We start from the raw sequence: 20111 nt of genomic DNA, 5'->3' as shown, positions 1-20111 counted from the left end.
GCGCAGTTTTGCTTCGCTGCTAATTTTGTGTCTCCTAATGATTTCCTCAGAAATCACACAGCCTGAAGGCGCCATCTCTACTTCAGAGGTACGAATGTGTCAAAGTTTCTGTTTGCTAAACGCTTGCAAAATCGTCGCCGCGTGCCGTACGCTGTATGTGTGAATGAAAGCATGTGACGGGGAGCCGGCAATCGCGGCTCGCACACACAAAGAGGGAAGCGGGAAGGAAGCACAGTCTTCCAGTCGTGCACAACGCTTCGGAGGGAGGGTAGGGAGGTGGAAGGGCTGCGCCGGAAGTCTCCGGGGGAGGGGGGCGTGTTTTGCGCCGCGAGCGCCCGCCCGCACCACTGTATCATTAAAGCCATCTTCGGCAGGGGCAGAGTCCGCCCTCCCTGTGTTTTCACGGCTAAGATCGCATTGATGCAAGCGCTGGCACGAAGCTCAATTCGCTCGCTGCTGCTGCGCTGACTCACTCCAACGTTTTGACGACCAGTTTCTGCGGTCATCGAGTGAGATGCGTTCTTGTTTGTTTGAGCGCGCGTGATGCCATGCTTGTTAATCTAGTTAGTAAGCAAACGTTTACAAGTTTAAACGGCCTTACTTACTTTGTATAGCTGTCGCCTTTCTCCCGCGAGGCAGTGACTTTAAAACCCGCTTCTAAGTTTCGCGATAGTCAAAGCAGAACGCAAAAATGTCCGGCTCCGAAAACGGCACCGTGCGCTTCATATCGCGATTCCACTGAATCTGCGGCTGATCTTATAAATACATCGAATAGCAGCGAGTCGGAGGACACTGGCTTTTTGTCGGACTTTGAGTCTAAAATCAACGACTCAAACCAGCCCAGAATATCAGCGGCCGCAACCCGGCACGTCCAACTATAGTGCTTGCAGTTAAATTTTTGTAACGGAATACTTGTTTAATTAAAAAATTCGATTTTTTCGGAGATAGTGCCTAATAGACGGCAATACATTTTGTATATCATAATTTTCGTATCATTTTCTTTAGTAGGTACAAGCGTGTCTTTACAAACTTTGTTCAAGTTTATCGCACAATCTTGACTTTTTAACAAATATATATCTTTTTTATGACATTTTTTATCTCGTTAAAATTTTTATGGGTGAAAAGTGCATTCATTTTGATTTCTGTATATGTATTACATTAAATATTGAGTGCAGGAGTCCCTTCAGAAAAAAGACATCTGCCGTAACATACAAAAAACACCTATTTTCCCCATGGTAGGGAAAGAGTTAATAAGAGTCAGTGCGTTTAAGACACATCAAAAACTCCCGTCAAAAACTGCTATTTTCGTCCTGCCCTAGGAGTATTTTCAAGCAATAACCATAGCTCACAATGCCTGATTACAGTTTTTATCCAATTCAATGCATGCCTCTATCTCTCTCTCTTTTTTTTAATGAAAAATAGGCTGTTAATTGCCTGCACAGTGAAATCGGATACGAACTCACCTTCATGGTGTTTGTATGCTTTACCGCATAACACGGATGTATTGCCGCGAAGCTGACTGAAAAACCGTGTGGTGAAGCTCACTTTAGGAAACCAGGCGCCATTGTGCAACACAATTTTCTTGCTAAAAAATTGGGTGCACGTTAGATTTTTACTTTGTTTCGAAGCTTTAATGTTATTTATACGTTAGTTTTCTACTTTGGACAAATCGAAAGTGGTTGCTCATTTGGTTTGGGGGTATGTTAGAATCGGGCAAATACTGGCGAACGAATCAGTGGTGTGTTTTGTTGTTTTTTCTGCATCTTTTTAATTCGACCCGGCGGATAACTCGATCAATTTCATCGGTCCCGTCACAGTTGAATTAACGGAAGTCGACTGTAATACACTTTAGGTGTGGTGAAAATCAAAAGAAAGATAAGCAGTTGTTTCAGCTGTGGTGGTAGTCGTGGAAGATGAACGGAACGAGCAAGGCTGATTCGCAGACAGGTCGAGCCAGATAGTGCTGAGACTTGCGCACAACCACTGAGGCGTCGCAATTTATGCGCCAACATAGTAATGAAGAAGAACGCCTGTGCAGAGGCAGCAGCATTGCCAACAGCATCGCGCCGCACAGAGGCCTAGGTACTGTCCTCGGTGAACCGCTCTACCCCTCATTGGCCCTTCGTCTAATAAATCGCGTAAGATTGGTAGTCTACCTTATACAGTAAAACCTTGGTAATTTGACCCCCTCATTAATTCGGAAAATCAAATAATTGGGAGTCGTCCTCTGGTTCTGGCAGGCTTATGCATTATTTAATGCAATCAAGCTCTAGTTAATTCTACTTACCGTAAAATTCTGAGCAAGAGCCCCCTCCCCCCCCCCCCCTAACTTCACTGCTAATTACATGGAGGAAGGAAACCCCAGGAGAGGCCCTGGCCAGCACGAGCGTATTGGAGAAGGTGTGGCGGAAGTCACGTGCTGTTTTTCGCAAAGGAGCACTGGGATGGGTACCCCAAGTGTCAACGTTGCCATGGCAACCGCGCTCCTTAAGCTTCGCTGCTGCTCTCGGTCTCTGAAAAGTGAGATAAGATTTTTCTGCCGGTGTCTTTCCCGCAGCACCTTTTGTTCGCGAGAAAAGCTGACTTTGGGGTTTGGTGTGTAAGCTTGAAAGTTGTGTTTTGGGCCTGTGAGTGTGAGTGTCGGCCAGCAATAGATACACTCAAGCAATCACGGCGCGGATCTTTTGTCTTCTTCAACGTGCCGCGGAAAAACAAAGGAGCGCGTCTGCTTCACTAAAACTGCTGCAGAAGATTTATAGGCTTTGTTTTGACGCGCGTCAGCAGCACACACTTCCGGCGGCTCGTAACAATACAAGTTCAAAGTTCACGCCCATCTGCTCCGGCGAGCTGCAGAACCCCTGATTGGAGGCGCAAAGAGAGGTGGCACACCAACATGGCTGCACTTCCGGCTTCAAAAAAGTGACGTCAGGCCCTCTCCTGTTTTGTTTCCTTCCTCCCATGGCTAATAACAAATTTCCGCGCCGTTCCGGGAAAGCACCCCCCCGCTCCGCACCTTTATCACACTCCGCGCCCAGGCAACTCTGGCCTGCCACATTCAGTCCACAAATATAATGGCAAATTCGGCAAATTGCACCGCTGCGCACCAGGGTGCCCCAATGCATCGTTTCATCCAATCATGGTTGCACTTGGGGGCCCCGGTGCGCACACGTGTATGCGCGTCGGGGCGAACTGCAGCCGGCAGTGCTCACTTCCCAGACCGCCGGCCGACGGCGAGATTTGCCTGTCACACACTATAGAGAATTTCCCTGTGGCACAGCGATGTGACCACTCAGTGACAGAGGAGTGGTCGCGGCTACGCTCTGGCGTCACCGGCAACTCCACCACCGCTGATCACTCACCACCGATATCGTCACTAGGCATTTTCCGGTTTACTTCGAATCCGTAGCAGACTGCGCTTCACAACGAACCGCCGACGCTCCCAAGCAGCAATGTTTTATTACCGTTGTTGCCACTTTACCCTCTCCTCGCAATAATTTCACACGATAAAGAAAACATCATGACATTTGTGGTGCTGCCAAGCCGCGGTTCGCTGTCCGCCGTCGATAGCCATGCACTGCAACTGAGCTTGACTTGTATCGGAACTCTCGTTAGTGCTAAACACTTGACCGTGGTCATATGGATATGGTTTTTAGTAAAGTCAACATTACGCGTCACTTTAGTCTAGCAGACATCATTTTGCCCGGAGTAGAAGCTGCATAACCAACGTTCCTGTCACCTGTCGCGGCGACGCACCGGTGCAGCGTCGATGCGCTATTTCTGCAGTTGTTTCGATGGTTTTGAGAGTGATAAACAGCACTAACAAATATTTGGCTTAATAACGTTCATGTTAAATAAATTTTCAATTCCATTCCCACTGCACATTTTTTTCTTCTGGTGGGAAAATTTTGTCTTCGCCACCTTGAATTTTGGTGCCATGCTGGGATAGCCCCCCCCCCCCCCCCCCAACTTTGCCGGTAATTTCCACTTGCTTGAAAGGGGGCGTTTGCTTGGAATTTTACGGTACTTCGCCACACATCGGTTAATCAGACAAATCTAAGAATTCGGCCAGCACCGCAAAAGAGCAAAAACGCCGCTAGCGTGCCACGAAACGGAGCAGCAAAGTGCACATTGCTGTAGACATCAGCAAAAACGTATGCGATTGAAACGTATCCGCAAAAACTCTTCGTGTCTATTTGTGCCTTTAAAACTTTTATTCATGCGTTCACTGCTACGCATAACACCACGTCAGTTGCATGTCTTCATACCTGCATAGTTGCCATTCATGATCGTGTTGATAGTGACCGCGGTTTCATCTGCAGCGGTTGCAGCAACAGGGCCGGTATTTTGTAGCGATGCCTTTTCGTGCTTGGTCAGTGGTGTGGGGATGCGCGACTCTCACGCGTCCCCTGATGTTGTTTTCCCCGCATGTCTCCTGTAGTCCGGCTTTTCTGCGTGGCTAAGCCCGGCGGTGGTTGTGGCGCGTTGCGAGAGATGGCACTAGTGTCGCGATGCTAACGCCACCGAACGGCGGGGTCACTTGGGAGAAAAAGGTCGGAGGCGCTCTCTCTTTGGCTGGGGGTCGGCGGCCAACACGCACGAACGCTTCGCGCGTGCGCCGGCCCGCTTCGCGCGACCGTCGCACGAGGCTTAGAGCAGGACACCGGTATGGACGAACACGGATCGTTCGAGCGCGCCACCGTTCGCGTGACTGTACACGTGAACGACTAGGCGATGGTGTCATAGCATGGGGCGAACGTATTCGCTCGCTATCGGGTCGCGGTGAGTCGGACTTACTTGATTTGTCGCGCGCCCGTGTGAATGTTCTATTGGTTGTAATTCGGCTAGTGTGCATTAGTGTATGAAAGGTGCAATAAATGCCCTTTTGATTGTTCGCACTACTGTGTTGTTGCTCCTTTGTCCCAAGAGCACATGTGAGACCCCACAGTGGTCAGAGCGATGGTCCGCTCACGTTATCAACTAGATCAGCCGATCGTGAGCGGTGGATGATAAGACAAGTATAGAATAAAGCATAACGCATCGCTACAAAATACCGGGCCAGAACTTTCGTTTTGACTCGGTGGGCGTGTCAGCCACATGTTTTCAAACTGCACAGTTGCCATCTATGATCGACACAATCTGCAGTTGTTGCAGCAAACGATAGTTTCGTTTGAACTCAGTGTCTGCGTTGGCCATGTGCCTTCAGAACTGTAAGGTCGCCGTCCGTGATAGCGTCCATAGTGGCCGCAGTTTTGTTCCCTGTGATTACAGTAAACAATAGTTTCGTTTGGCTCCATTGCAAAGCTGCCAAAGATAAAGAGCACCAGCTACATCGCGATGGGCAGACGATCTGTTGGCAACCAGCTCACTGGCGAAAAACTAATTGAGATGTGTGAGCGGTAGTGACAAGCGTGTCTCAGATGAAGACGCGTGCCGTAGTCATGCTGCAAAGAAAGTCGCGAGGCCTTCGCCGCTGCGCACTCTAATCAGTCACAAGATGAAAACTGCAGCTTTTCAAACAAATTTCAAAAAGCACGCGCAAGCTCGACTCGCGCGTGCTGTTTGAAATGTTATTACGAATAAATTACCGATTCCTGGAGTGTGAAAATTGGCATACAGATAGAAAAATGCTCGCAAAACCCTAAAATGCCATACAAAAAAAATCGTCTTTTTCGCCATTTTCCGGTCCCAAAGACCAGCCTCCCCCCTTAAAAAAGTGGTGTTTCGCCACCACTTATTTTGAAACGTTTTCCAGTTCTACAACTTGAAGTTAACAGGGTTTAGTGTATTTTGCCACCAATAAATGCTGAAACACTCACATTGCTATTGGGGTAGTCAACATCCTTGTACATCAGCCGGTTTAGAGGCATGAAGGTGACTTCGCCTGGCAGCTGCTGACGATTCATCTCCTGCAGTATCTTCGTGCCGATGCGATCACTCTCCACTATGTGGTAAAACAACCTGCACATAATTGTTATAGTCAAGTGTCAAGTCAAGTCAACGGAAACCCATCTGGCAAAGAAGGAACATAATTCAAATAGGCCTACACTCATAAAATTGAAGATCTGACAGAATCCTATCTGGTCGGTGAAGTATAATCAAATAAAAAATGTTTCGACTTCACCATAACAGCCTTGTTCACAATGACATCAAATGGCAAAGTACACTCATTTAAGTACTTGTTATCACTTGCTGCAGGCATCGTGCATATGGGGGAGACTTCCAGTTTTCCTGTGAAGCATGTGCACAGTAGTGTGAATAATTAAGAATTCTAAGTGCAAGTATGGGATCAGCTTTGTTTCGGTGGCGATGATGCTCGTGTCATTTAAACATTCATGATGTTCGAACATGATCCTGCTGCTTGTCTAATCGTTCAAGTGTGGAACACAGCTTGAAATGCAGGGACAGGAAACAGGAAGTGATATCTGCAAAAGAAGGCTCAGTCGAGCAGTCCTGTGGCGTCCACCGCCAATATTGTGTACAAATGTGCATTCCCTACAGTTACAATGAAAAAGACAAAAAAAACATTAGAAAACCTTGGACAGCCCTTGATATAATAAAAAGAATTAAAGTGTGTAATAAATACTTTGATAAGTTCATACGAACTAAAGATTTATCTTTGCTACAACAGTACAAAACAGTTAGAAAGAGGTTAGGCGCTGATATCAAGAAATCTCATATTTAGTACTATACTGATATGATCCACTATAACCCGCAGAAAACTAGGTGCAATCTGACATATTTAATACAAAAGATACAGAGCAGCCCAATAACTAACCTTAGCCCTTTCAGACCCTATGTACACAATTGTGCACACCAAGATATTGCACCAACAAAAGCATTGATTAAAGTAAGGATATTTAAAATGTCTCCCATAAAACTTGAAACGCTTCTGATTGAAACAGTTCTGCGAGTTTGAATTACACAGACAAATTGTTTTAGTAAAACGAGTATAAAGGTAGATTGTAGAATATTTTGGTTGGTGTATGTAATGTATGTAGCGGGATCACTTCTTTCATTGTTTTTCATGTTTTACGCCAGTCATAATTTTTGAGTGGCTGGATAGGTGCTTTTCAAGCCTGGTAGACATGAAATAGTTGATGTGTGCATATCTGATGTTCCTGCAGTGAGTTTTCACATGGAGTCCACATTCTGTAAACTTGACAAAACCCACTAAAGAACTGAAAACTCCTAATCTATTCTGCAGCTGTAAGCTTTTTATGATTCTGAAGATGCAAGAAATGCGGTGAAAGTAAGTTTTCAATCAACACACCTTATTGGTGTCTGAAAGGGTTTGAATAGGTGACGAAATATTAAGTGGTAAGGCTCTCTCAAATATGCATTTTATAACCTCTGGAGCATTTGAACGAACACATTCGAATGTTTATGACAATTATGCCAGCAATAATTTCAATCATTCCATATGTCTTTATCATACAGATGCACTAGACATTTTTAACGTGATAAATGCTCTAAAGACAAATTCTTCTGCAGGACACGATGCATTAAAGCAGCTCCAATACAAGCGCTTTCCGACTTAATAAGTGAAGTTATTAGCGATATCACTAACTTGATATTGCCAACAGGAATATTTCCAGATAAAATGAAAACTGCAAGGGTTACCGTTCTGCATAAATGAGGCACAGCTACTGACATAAACAATTACAGGCCCCCCCCCATATCAGTTCTCCCTTTTTTTTCAAAGGTAGTCGAGAAAGTTCTTTTTTCAAGGATAATAGGCCACCTTCGTAAGTACAGTTTAATATCTCTTAATTAATACGGGTTTCAAAAAGGTAAATCTACAGAAACCACTGTATTAAACATTCTTGATAAACTTGTAAAGGAACCTAGAAAATAAAATATTAGCTTTACGTATCTTCTTAGACTTCTGGAAAGCGTACGACTACATTAAACACAATGTACTCATTGCAAAACTATCCCATTATGGAATTAGAGGAATCTATCTTGACCTAATACACAGTTACTTATTCATGTGGTCTTAGTAAGTTGCAACGAACGGTGTTAACTCGGATTTACAATTTATAAAGTACAGTGTTCAACATGGTTCAACATCAGGGCCAATATTATTTCTCCTTTACACAGACGATATTGTTCAAATACCTGAGAATCCCCCGACATATTTCTTAACGCAGACGACACATCTGTGTTCTCTTTTTACCTGCTCTTAATCTTCTAGCAAACGATTGGCTGGACAATTTAGCTAAATGGTTAAATGCTAATGCACTATCATTAAATGTAAAAAAAAACATAGTATCTTATTTTTACGCCAACTAATAAGCCAGTTTGCCTGTCCAGAGTCATCCGCTTTCAATCGCATACACCGGAGTGTGTTTCAGAATACCAGTTTCTAGGCATACATAACTGAACAAGTAACTCAGCGCAATAAAAAAGACAGACACAAGAAAGGGAGAAACAAGGACAAGCGCTACTCACAACTGTTTAATGCAAAGGAAGGTTTGTACACACATATATATCCTCTTGTCACGCATGCGCAGGCCAGACGATAAGAAAGGCACGTGTAGATTAAAGATGGTTGCGCAAGAAGTCAAATTCGGCGTCAAGAAAAGCGATAGACGGCTCACTTACACACCGATCTCTGTTCTGCTTGATAAAAAAGGCCTCCAGTGCAAGACGAGAAGAGGCATTGCCACTCCTGCCCAAAATGGTAGTCTCATGAAATCGAGTGTCACAACCGCATGCGGTAACATGGGCCACCAAATGCGCGCCCCTTATCCTCCTTTTTGTTTATCTTTTGCGCATGTTCCCTTAAGCGGTCGTTCAGGCAACGTTCAGTTTGGCCGATATACAACTGCCCACAAGGGTGCAAGGGGATGGCCGTCTATCTCTTTACTTGACGCCGAATTTGACTTCTTACGCAACCGTCTTTAATCTACACGTGCCTTTCTTATCGTCTGGCCCGCGCATGCGTGACAAGAGGATATATATGTGTGTACAAACCTTCCTTTGCATTAAACAGTTGTGAGTAGCACTTGTCCTTGTTTCTCCCTTTCTTGTGTCTGTCTTTTTTATTGCGCTGAGTTACTTGTTCAGTTATGCAGAACCAACTAGCCCAACAATCAACTATTCTAGGCATACAATTTCATGAAAACCTTCGTTGGACATAAGTTAATTACTGAAAACAGAACATTGCTCAAACTATTGGAATGTTAAATAGAGACCATATGTTGCTGCCAGAAAACCTAAAATGACAGTTATATGCTTGCATTGTTCATTTTCATTTAAGGGGGGACATGGGTCCCGAGGAAGAAATGTTTTTATTATTGACTTTAGACATGTGAATTTTTCAGGGAATATTCAACTTTGTGTACTAATTACAAATATGCAATTACATTTTCTCTACATCATTCCAAAAAAAAAGTTGCAACTATTCTTGTCTTATAAATTTGAGATGTGACTTGCATAAAAAATAATGCATCAAGAGAGTTCAAATTCTGAAGATATGTTCCTGAATGTTCAAAGAGTGAAAGTATGCAATTTAATGCTTGTATCTATATTTTAGCCAAAGTTATGACGTTCCTAAGTCGCAGTCTCACAACTATGAATTTTTGCGGGACATTTCTACAAGATTTCAAAATGTTGCAGTGTCCTGAAATACTATATAGTTTTCTTGCTCACTCTAACTCTCTAGAACTCAAGCAAAAAACAAATCAAAAGAACTGAATGAGTATTAGCGACACAGTGATCCCAAAATTCAAAACATGCCAAAATCTTTAAAAAACACAAGAAACTAACGAGACTGTGTAAATACACATTTTATGCTTGAAAGCCACAGCATTAGTAATAACAATCGCTCACAAAGCCCTTGGAGAGTAATCTGAACCTGGCTTTTGTTTGTGCTTCTTTGTGGCTGCCTGGCATGCTGCTCAAGATGCACACTTTCCGTCTGAGCCAAATGCACAGCGATTGTCTTTCTCGGCTCCACTCTGGCTACCTTTGCATGTTTGCTCCAGTTGCATGCAGTTCACACAGAATAAGTGAACTAGACTCTTGGTTTCAGAGGTTGAAGCGCATAACAGCCTCTACTACAGCGGCCTCAACAGCAAACAATGACACATTCTTGTCTTTTTGTGCCAGGCTCCAGATGACCAAATGCAATGCCTCATTGGCATTCTGTGTCTTTGCTCTCCATCAACTCTACAGGAGCTTTCTATCGGACAAACGCTCATAAACAGGACGCAGTGCATTGCTGACAGCCTCTGGCAAGTTGCACTTGCTTTTTGGGGTGGGCTCATTCCTTGTCATGACTGCATTATGTTTGCACCATGAATCAGGGCCACGGGAACCAAGGCTATGGTTTAATTTGCCGTCAGTGGAGCTTACATGATAATGTGTAGCCTATACAGCCATGTGCATTACATCCACATTTCCAGAATGGGATTTCAGAGCCCAACCATAGTAGTTTGTCAGCTTTGTGATAAGGTCGCCAGTCAGGCAGCCTTTACCACTGATGCGCTCTCCCCTTTGTGCTTCTGCACATGGTTTGCACAGTCCTCCTTTTCAACATTTATGAAACCGTACACTTAGGCTTCGTTGACAGCATGGTACGACCAGCTGTCGCCATTGCAAGGCATGGTCATATACCTGAGGCCATGATGCCAAAGGGAGCGCTGAAATAAAATCATTGCAGCCTATACTTCCATCTGGCCAGCCTTGCAAGAGGTGTTCTGGCAATTCAGGGTTTGTACAGGTTTCCAAGGTAAAAATTCAAGGATATTCCAGGACCTGTCACAGGTTTTTCAAGGACTGAAAAGCGGCATCCAAAGTAGGAGTCCACCATAGTGGGGGATTCCGGATTAATTTTGACCACCTGGGGTTCTTTAACGTGCACCTAAATCTAAGTACATGGGTGTTTTCGCATTCCGCCACCATCGAAATGCAGCCGCCATGGCCGGGATTTGATCCCGTGACCTCGTGCTTAGCAGCCCAACACCATAGCCACTAAGCAACCACGGCGAGTATCACAATTATAATAAAAATGTCTAGCCTTGATAACTTTTTGATGATCACAACCCAAAATGAACGCTTACAACAGCAGCTGAGATTATAGGCTGGGTAAAGTTCACCAAAAATATTCAAAACATTCAGCATGGGGTTATAGCACTAAAATAAAAAGAAATAAATGTGTATCTTAATGATGTTAATAATGTCTAGTCTTGATCACTTTGCAGGTTCACAGCAATACCGAAAAAAAGTTCACAAAACACAATGAATGCTCCCAACAGCCACTCTGACTTCCAGTATTAACTGGGTAAGTTTACCGAACATTTCCAAGCCATTCAGTGTAGTCTTGCTACACATCCCATATACAGTAGAGCCCTGCTGCTACGTTCCCGGGTGCTACGTTTTCCCAGCTGTTACGTCGTTTTCGGCCGATCCCGGCATAGCGCCCATAGGACCCAATGCATTCGTAACCCCGCTGTTGCGTCCCAACTGCGGGACTGTTCCCGCATAGTGCGTTGCGAACTGCCGGCCCGAGCGGCCATGTTGATTTTTCATGTCGCGTGGCATGGTGGCTTGACTGACGATGGGATTGGCCGCCCAAAGTGCCCGGGGCGACACCTATGACCTATTTTCGGTTTCCACCAGTAAAAGCATGGCCTTTGAGATCCGTATTTGCTATCTAAGAATGGTATCTATGACGCGTTCAGGCGCTAAAATTGGTTTTGGCGCATAGATGTTCCATATAAACATCAAAACTGAGAGCTAAGCCAGTTGGTGTGGTTCCATCTTAAGAAAACACTAGCGCGAAAAAGACGTGGACGAGCAAGAAACGACAAACAGCACCCGTGTTCGTCGTTTCTTACTCGTCCACGTCTTTTTCGTGCAAGTCCAAGGGCGCCGTATGGTGTATGTGCGAGTGAAAGCGTGCGAGGGGAGCCGACAACTGCGGCTAAATCTAGTGCGCACAAGAAAAGTGGGGAGGCAGCGCGCTTTCTTCCATCGCACTCTAGGCACCGGTGAGAGGGGGTGGGGGGAGGGATAGCGGGCGGCGTTGTACTTTGGCATCAACTGCGTACTGCGCGGCAGCACATGGTCGCGCGAGCCGTATCTTGAAAGCGATCTGCGTTGGGGGCAGAGTCTAGGCAGTGTAGGTGTGTGGGCTTTTGTGCGTGCTGTGTGTTTTCGGCGCTCCGTTTGCATTTCGGTGATAGAAAGCACGCAGGTCACATCGCTCACGCCAGCGTTTCCACAGCGAGTGCCCACGCTCATCGAGTGTGATGTGTTCATGTTTGCCTGCACACGCTGACACCGTGCTTGTTTACAAGTTTATACGGACGCTAAAACTACTATCCTTACTTTGCATAGCTGTCTACTAATTTGCTATCGCAACCGATGCTTCAGCTTTCGGGCGAAACTGCGACTTTTTTTTCAAATGGAAGAATTAAAATAAAATTTTGTGCAGTTCACCACTACTCTCATTTCGTAATTTTGCCGATTTTTCGGCTCTTGCGTTTCCAGGCTCTTACGTCTTTTTTTTTTATTTTACGGTCCCGCGAAAAACGTATCAGCCGGGTTATACTGAAACAAATATATGTATATTGCAATTTTGTAAAACATGTCTTGATCCTTTCTCAAGTCCGCAATATTAAAAGTTAACACAACGAGTTAACACTTACAACAGCTGCTCAGACTTCTGCAGTATTAGCTGCGTTGGTCCAACAAACATTTCCAAAACATTCAGCATAATGTTATTGCACTTATACCATATTATCATAAATACAGTCGAATCTCGTTAATTCGAACACGCTTAATTCGAACTGCCGGTTTATTCGAACTGACGCTCTGGTCCCGTCAAAGTTATGTGTATTTCAATGGGCGAAAACGCTCGGTAATTCGAACGCGAAAGCATTTGCGACGGTTAATTCGAACATACCGCGGACCGACAATGCTCTCAGCAGCGCGCCGAATAACCGCGGCGACGCCTCCGACCGGCATTGCTCCGACACCGCCATAGAGCAAAAGCTTAGGAGAGACCCCTTCATGCAGCAGCGGAGGCCCAGTCCGACCAACGAACTGCCCACGCCGGCAAACGCTCGCTTCCCGATAACAGCAGAAAACGAAACTTCAGGGAGCGGCTTAAGGGTACGGCCATGCTAGCGGCAAAAACGCGCGGCAACGCGTCATGCCACGGGCGGCAAAAGCGGCAGGAATCGGGGGTTTTGCAGCGTGCCGCGCGAAATGGGTTTGAGCCCATTTCTGCGGCAAATGCCGCGAGCCGCGAGATGAAGAACCAATCAAGAGCGACGAGGCTGACGTCACGGAGCCATCACAACCGGACCGCCGCCGGTTCCGCGCCGGGTTTTCAATCGACGATCATCGTCTCTCGCATGAAACGAGCGCTCGCGGTGTTGCTCGCGCGTTCGGAGAGCGCGGGAGATTTTGGGCGCGATCTTGTACGCGTTCCAAAATGGAACGGAGGCGTTCCGTTCCATCGAGCCGCACACGATTGGTCAATTTCAACCGCGATGTTCAAATTGACCAATCGTGTGCGGCTCGATGGAACGGAACGCCTCCGTTCCATTTTGGAACGCGTACAAGATCGCGCCCCTTATCGCGCTGCCGCGCGACGAGACGCGCGTGCCACGGTGGCCTCGCGGCAAGGCGTTGACGCGCGGAAACTTGTCGCTCGCGGCAGAACGCGCGCGTTTTTTGCCGCTAGCGTGGCCGTACCGTAATCTAAGCTGGTGCCGGGCCGGCTGCACTGGCGGCATCGGAACCCACGCCGGCAAACGCTAGCTTCCCCATAACGGCAGAAAACGAAACTTCAAGGAGGCTAATCTGCGCCGAACCGGCTGTACCGGCGGTGCCAGCGGGCGCGCACGGAGACATTCGAAGGTGAGGGAGCTTGAGAAAGTTGAGCTGAGGGAAGTTGAGAAAGAGGGCGAGGGGAGCCACCGAAGCCACTGCCACCGAAGCGGCGGAGTTGCCGAGGCCAAATCCGCTTTCCTGCCGCCCTCCTCCCTCACCTTCGACGGTCTCCGCGCGCGCGCGTGCCCGTCGCCATGTCGGCGCCGTCCTCTCCCTGAAGTTTCGTTTTCTACCGTTATCGGGAACCGAGCGTTGGCTGGCGTGGGCGCAACTCGCTATGCGCTTGCGCGGCGCGAAATTTCGCGACTCGCACCGTTCGTTCATTTTGCTATGGTGCTCGAATATTTCAAAAATACATCCTTCCGTTAATTCGAACAAATTTTAGGGCCCCTTCGAGTTCGAATTATCGAGATTCAACTGTAATAATATAACAAACCTCTACCCAAAGGTACTGAGCATCAGTGGTAAAGTTGCTCCACTATAGCTCTCTTTAGCTTCACTAGCTTCACTAGCTTCACCTCGCGCGCCAGAGGGAAAGTGGGACAAGGCAGACCAACGGGCGAGGAGTGAAACGAACGATAGGGTGAGGAAAGCAGCGTAAACACTGCCAGCCGAGCCAGCACCGAAGCGCGGCACGCGTGTCTCTCGCTCCGCGCGCGATTTGATGCGGTGAAGCCTTTCATTTTTTCCGCGCAGTTCTGCAAAACGGAACCATGTATGCTTGCGCCGGCGTATTGTTTCTGAAATGGGGAGTTTGTCAGACCGACGCCGATCTACCACAGAAAGGAGGTCGCAATGTCGATATCGGAGTGCATTGCTCACGAAATTCAAGGATTTTCAAGGGCCTTGAAAACGCACTTTTCAATTTCAAGGGTTTTCAAGGATTTCAAGGACCTGTTCGTACCCTGTGGCAAGAATGCTTGGACTTCCACTCGGCATATTCTGGACTCTCAGGTTTTGGGCCACATTCGTAGCCAAGGCAAAAATTAGAAAGCACTCGTCGAGCACATACCCTGAAAAAACCTCCATCACAGGGGCCACTCCTACGTGAGAAGTATGTCCCCTAGTGTGCCAGCTTCCATCAACAGAAACAGCGATGTTCCTGGGTTGCCAAAATTGAGATCTTTGTAGTGAACGTCATGACATGCGTGTCATGTAGGTCATGAAAAAGCCGCCTATGTCTTGGTGCTCACATGGTGGTTTTGTTAACTTGGTAGGCACACTGCTTCGCATAACATCGATTCCCACAGGACGTGGGATCTGCCGGCTTTTTCTCTATGACACTACTTCCGGTTCAGGCGTGTGCAGCCAAAGGCACTGGTGCGGTGCTCTCTTGACTATGTCGACGAGAGGACTCGCTATGGCACCCCGTGACAGCCGCGGTATCTACGCAGCATGCCAGTGCAATCTTGGAGGTGATATAATCTCGACCGGGTGAGGTGGGTCGTCACCAGCAGGCATCAGGAGCCGGCGATGAAGGCGGGCATCGTGATGATGAAAAAAATTAGAAAAGATTGTATTCACTTCATTGGTACATGGTTTTGACTATCAGAGTCTTGAGCGGTTCTCTTAACACGGGGGCCAGGACGGCCTTAAATAACCCCTCGTGGTCTTGTGGTAGCCGACGTCTCCTTCGGGGAACTTGTGGAAGTGTCAGTCCTCTGTCAGGTGGTCAAGTTGACGACCTCCTCCCCCTCGGGTCCTCTCCTTTGATAGCTCGCCCTTTGTGTCTGCTCAGGTCGTAGAGGTGTGACGCTTTCTCGGGGATGAATGGGATTATCTCGTCACGGGAAAGGCGCTCGGGCTTGTTTCCCACATTTGAGAGGTACAGTTTCCAGGAAGATCATAATCGCCTCTTGGGGATGAAGATAATTGCCCCGACACGGGAACGTGCATGGGTTTGGTTTCCCACAACTGAGATGCAGAGTTCCAAGCCGATCATAACAGAGGCCACGCTCAGCCAAGGAAGCTCCGTGCAACTAACATGCGTAGAGGGGAAGTACTTATTTAGTATGAAATACTTATTTTAGTCTTTTCTTTTTTAGGTCGCAGACGCATATTTTTCCTTCAATTAACTCAAAATTAACAATTAACAGTAGAACCTCATTAATACGTTGTGGAAAAAGAATGCGAGAAAAAAATGAACTAACCGGGAAAACATACAATCCGAAATAACTAAAAGATCTGACTGACTTGACCGTAGTTGACATCTACGTAATGTAAACCATTATGCAAATTGTTGTGGCACGAGGCACGTGTCGAGATGATGGGTCTCGGCAGCGCAAGACGAGTTTTCTTGTTTTCCTATTGCATAGTGTATTAAGACAGCGACGGGAAACCGAAATAAAATTGAGCTGGTGGACGACGCCGGGTTCTGCCGGAGCGAAAAGTATCGCTCACATTGCGCCGTCTGCAGCAGTGAACAGCGGTGCATTTGCGTTTTTGCCTATTAAAAGTGTGCAGTACGCTTCCAATGGCACTACACCCCACGCGCTGTAATACAGATTGGTGAAGACGCTTATCGCAATAGGGTTTGCAGCGATACCTGTGAATGCAGTGTGCGACAATCCAGGAGGAGATTTGCTGGTACCGGAATAAGATACCGAGTGTGCACCGACGTTTTCACTTGAGACAGGCGGGCGAGTTTTGTAGGGAAGCTGAAGCGGTGGGTGGTTACTGCTCTTGATCAGAATCGCCTTGCGCCTTTTCCTGTTTACATGGGATTTGGTGGCTGGAAAACATAACATACGATCGCAGTCTGCAGCAGGGAACGGCGGCACACTTGGGTTATCACTTAATATCGTAAAAACCAGCGTATAATACGAGGTTTTTTTTCTAAATATTACCATGCAAAATTTCTGCCTCGTATTATATGTGGATCCCGAAGTTTTCAGCCTAAAATTTGCAGTTTCGGTTTTGTTTTTGCTCCGTGCTATCACTATCACCATCAAGACTCGTAGCAGAGGATGCGTCATCTTGCGGTGGCATTGGTAGGCTGCTGTTGCTTTCAACGGGCGCCATTTTGACCACGCTAAGAATCGGCCCGTTCGCTAGTCTATCTCGCACGATGTTGGGCTTTAAAAGGAAAGCTATTTTAGCTGCTGAGACCATCGGAAATTGCGCCGCAGGGCGGCACTTCGGCGTCACCGAGGGCAGCGTTCGCGACTGGGATGACATCCCAGTTGCAACCACTGGACATTTGCATTGACAAGCCTTTTAAAGACAGGATCAAGTGCTGCTACCAACAGTGGATGAGGTCGGGAAACCCAGAAGTAACGGCTACCGGACGGCTGAAACGGGCCTCTCCAGCGGTGCTTTGTAGCTGGATTGTGGATGCGTGGGCCAGCATCACCAAGGAGCTCATCAGTCGCTCTTTTAAAAAATGCGGCATCGCCAACGCACTTGACGGCACTGAAGATGACTTTCTGTGGGAAGAAGGGGCTATCGGGAGACAGTGCCAGTGAAACGGACGAGGACTGAACGTTAACTGCAATGCAAATAAATGCTTTCTGTGAGTTTTCCTCACTCGCATTATATGCGGATGAAAACATTTTTTTTTTCCTTATTGCTATTCCCAAATAACACCTCGTATTACATACGGGCCCGTATTATACGCGGGTTTTTACGGTAAAAGCATGTAGTACGCTTCCAACGGCACTATGGACTGCTAAACAAATAGATGATGCTTATTGCAATAGGGTTGGGGGCGATAACTACAGTCGAATCTGGTTAATTCGAACATGCCTAATTCGAACTGCCGGTTTATTCGAACTGACGCTGTGGTCCCGTCAAAGTTATGTGTATTTCAACGGGCGAAAACGCTCGGTAATTCGAACGCGAAACTATTTACGACGGTTCATTCGAACATACCGCGGACCGACAATACTCTCAGCAGCGCGCCAAATTACGCGGCGGCGCCTCCGACCGGCATTGCTCCAAGTGCAAAAGCTTTGGAGAGACCCTTAATGCAGCGGCGGAGACCCCCCCCCCAGTCCGGCAAACGCTTGCTTCCCGATAACGGCAGAAAACGAAACTTCAGGGAGCGGGTATGCTGGCGCCGGGGCGCGCGCGCGCGGAGACCGTCGAAGGTAAGGGAGCTGCGTGGGAGTTGGGAGAGAGGGCAACCCAGTCCAGCAAACGCTCGCTTCCCGATAACGGCAGAAAACGAAACTTCAGGGAGCGGGCTATGCTGGCGCCGGGGCGGCACCGGCACGGTGGCGGGGGCGGGCGCGCACGGCGACCGTCGAAGATGAGGGAGCTGCGAGGGAGTTGGGAGAGAGGGCGACCCCCAGTCCGGCAAACGCTCGCTTCCCGATAACGGCAGAAAATGAAACTTCGGGGAGCGGGCTATGATGGCGCCGGGGTGGCACCGGCACGGCGGCGGGCACCACCATCTCCAGTTCGGCATCTCATGGATGGAGCCACTCAGTGAAAAGATCACAGTGTCATCCACACTTTCCTGTCAAACGTGTAACGGACAGAAAGGCCCCTCACATTCTTGAAACAGCACGGCAATGTGTCTTGCCGATAATTAATGGCCACAGTTTTGACGAGCCATCCCTAATGAAGCGAGCAAAACAGACACGCACCTTGCTCATTTTCCTCTGTTGCTGGATCTGTAGAGAAGTTTGTACTGGTGCAGTAGGAGTGTAACGAAACATCTTTGCCCCAAGTGCAGCAAACCACGCATACTGCTGCGTGTATGACACTTGACCAATTGCTTTGTGCAGGAGCTTGTGGAGACGTTGGTAGTGTGTGGCGTGGCTGCCAGCTCGATAGCAGAGCTGATTTGCTGTGTTACCTGATAGTGGACAGCTCATAGGAGTTTCGAACTGCTGCACCAAACAAGTTACTAACACTGTTGCATGCCGACAGATTCTGGCATAAAATAATCACTAAATTGTCATCATAGCTTAAAAAAAGGGTTCACTATAACTATTCACATATTTTTACTTGGTGGGAATGATATCCTAAATGCATGGGTTTCTATGGAAATTGCAAAAATTACAATTGCTCCGTTACATCCATTAGTTTATTACAACCTGGTTCGTTATAACAATGGGCCTCTTCGATTATCCGTTCCTGACAGTCCCGGACTGCCCGAGACAGTGCTTTCAGCCAATGAGCGTTGCGTATGCAGTTTTTCGGACAGTCCGGGACTGTCAGAGACGGATAATCGAAGAGGCCCAATGTTTAACTCCACATAAGATATCAACATACTTGTTTCCAGAGGTCACTTCAACTGCAGTATAGATGGTCTTCTCACAATCAAAGTTTTCGATAAGCATTCCATAGTAGCTGTTGGCTATGTGCTCATAACTGCCACCTTTCTCCCGAAAAGTTTGCAGTACTTTTCGTACACTGTCTCGGCCATTCAAGGTTGCCTGCAGAGAGAGAGAGAGAGAAAAAAAAACAAATTTTTTCTTGCACATACGCTCACAAAAAAAAAAAAAAACTGGAAAATTTCGTACCGATTAATGTTTCAAGGGTGGCACAAAAACCTACACAGTCTGGTCATACTCCATCTTTGTTTATGCAGCTTTTCACACTACCTTTCAAACAAGCTCTTAACAGAACATTCATGCAAAATAAATGCAATAAAGAAAATTACAGCAGAAGCCATCTCACGACGACTGTAGACAGCAATGCGATTAGCAATCAAGCAATGTAGCACAGCACACCATACTGCTGAAGTCACAATTAATATCTGTAATGGTCATTCTGAGATTCTCCTTGCTTTGGCTACATACAATATACACTGTCTCTGGTATCAGAACACATTGTTGTGGCACTTGCTTGACAAAGTCACTAATAAGCATGATGGCGTGCCGATGATTGTATGACGACAATGTAGTGGCGATGATGGAATGACAAAGACAGAATGAGATCGATGGAATTCAAAGGCAGTACGACGACGATGGTGTGATTACAACAAGGCAACGATTCCTAAATTATGACTGTGGTTTTATTAGGATTACGCGACGACACCGGCACGAAGACAAAGGGATGACGACGAGTCTCTGATGACAATGGCGTGATGACTACGTTATAGCGAAAACTGGGTGAAAAAGGTAGAACGATGACGATGGCACAACCACTACGGAATGATGACAATGGTACAATAACAGGTGCATGAGAGCAACTGTTTGATCACAACTAAATGACGACAATGGCAGCATAATCACGAATAAGTGAGGACAGCACGATTACGATAGAATTATGAAGACACAATGATGTGAATAGAATGACGTATGCAGTATAAT

The 20111-nt window shown here is 46.8% G+C and overlaps 1 protein-coding gene across 1 annotated transcript in view; it reads right to left on the bottom strand.

The window, feature by feature from the left end:
* Window positions 1–20111, bottom strand: part of LOC119456360 (structural maintenance of chromosomes protein 3-like) — a 248837-nt gene that overhangs the window by 167172 nt on the left and 61554 nt on the right. The window contains 2 exon segments of the mRNA XM_037718076.2: window positions 5817–5958; window positions 19069–19232. Coding sequence (XP_037574004.1) covers window positions 5817–5958; window positions 19069–19232 — 306 coding nt within the window.

Source organism: Dermacentor silvarum, chromosome 1 (assembly GCF_013339745.2).
Source record: "Dermacentor silvarum isolate Dsil-2018 chromosome 1, BIME_Dsil_1.4, whole genome shotgun sequence".
In the NCBI taxonomy this organism is placed as follows: Eukaryota; Metazoa; Arthropoda; class Arachnida; order Ixodida; family Ixodidae; genus Dermacentor; species Dermacentor silvarum.
This window is presented reverse-complemented; position numbering and strand designations above follow the sequence as displayed.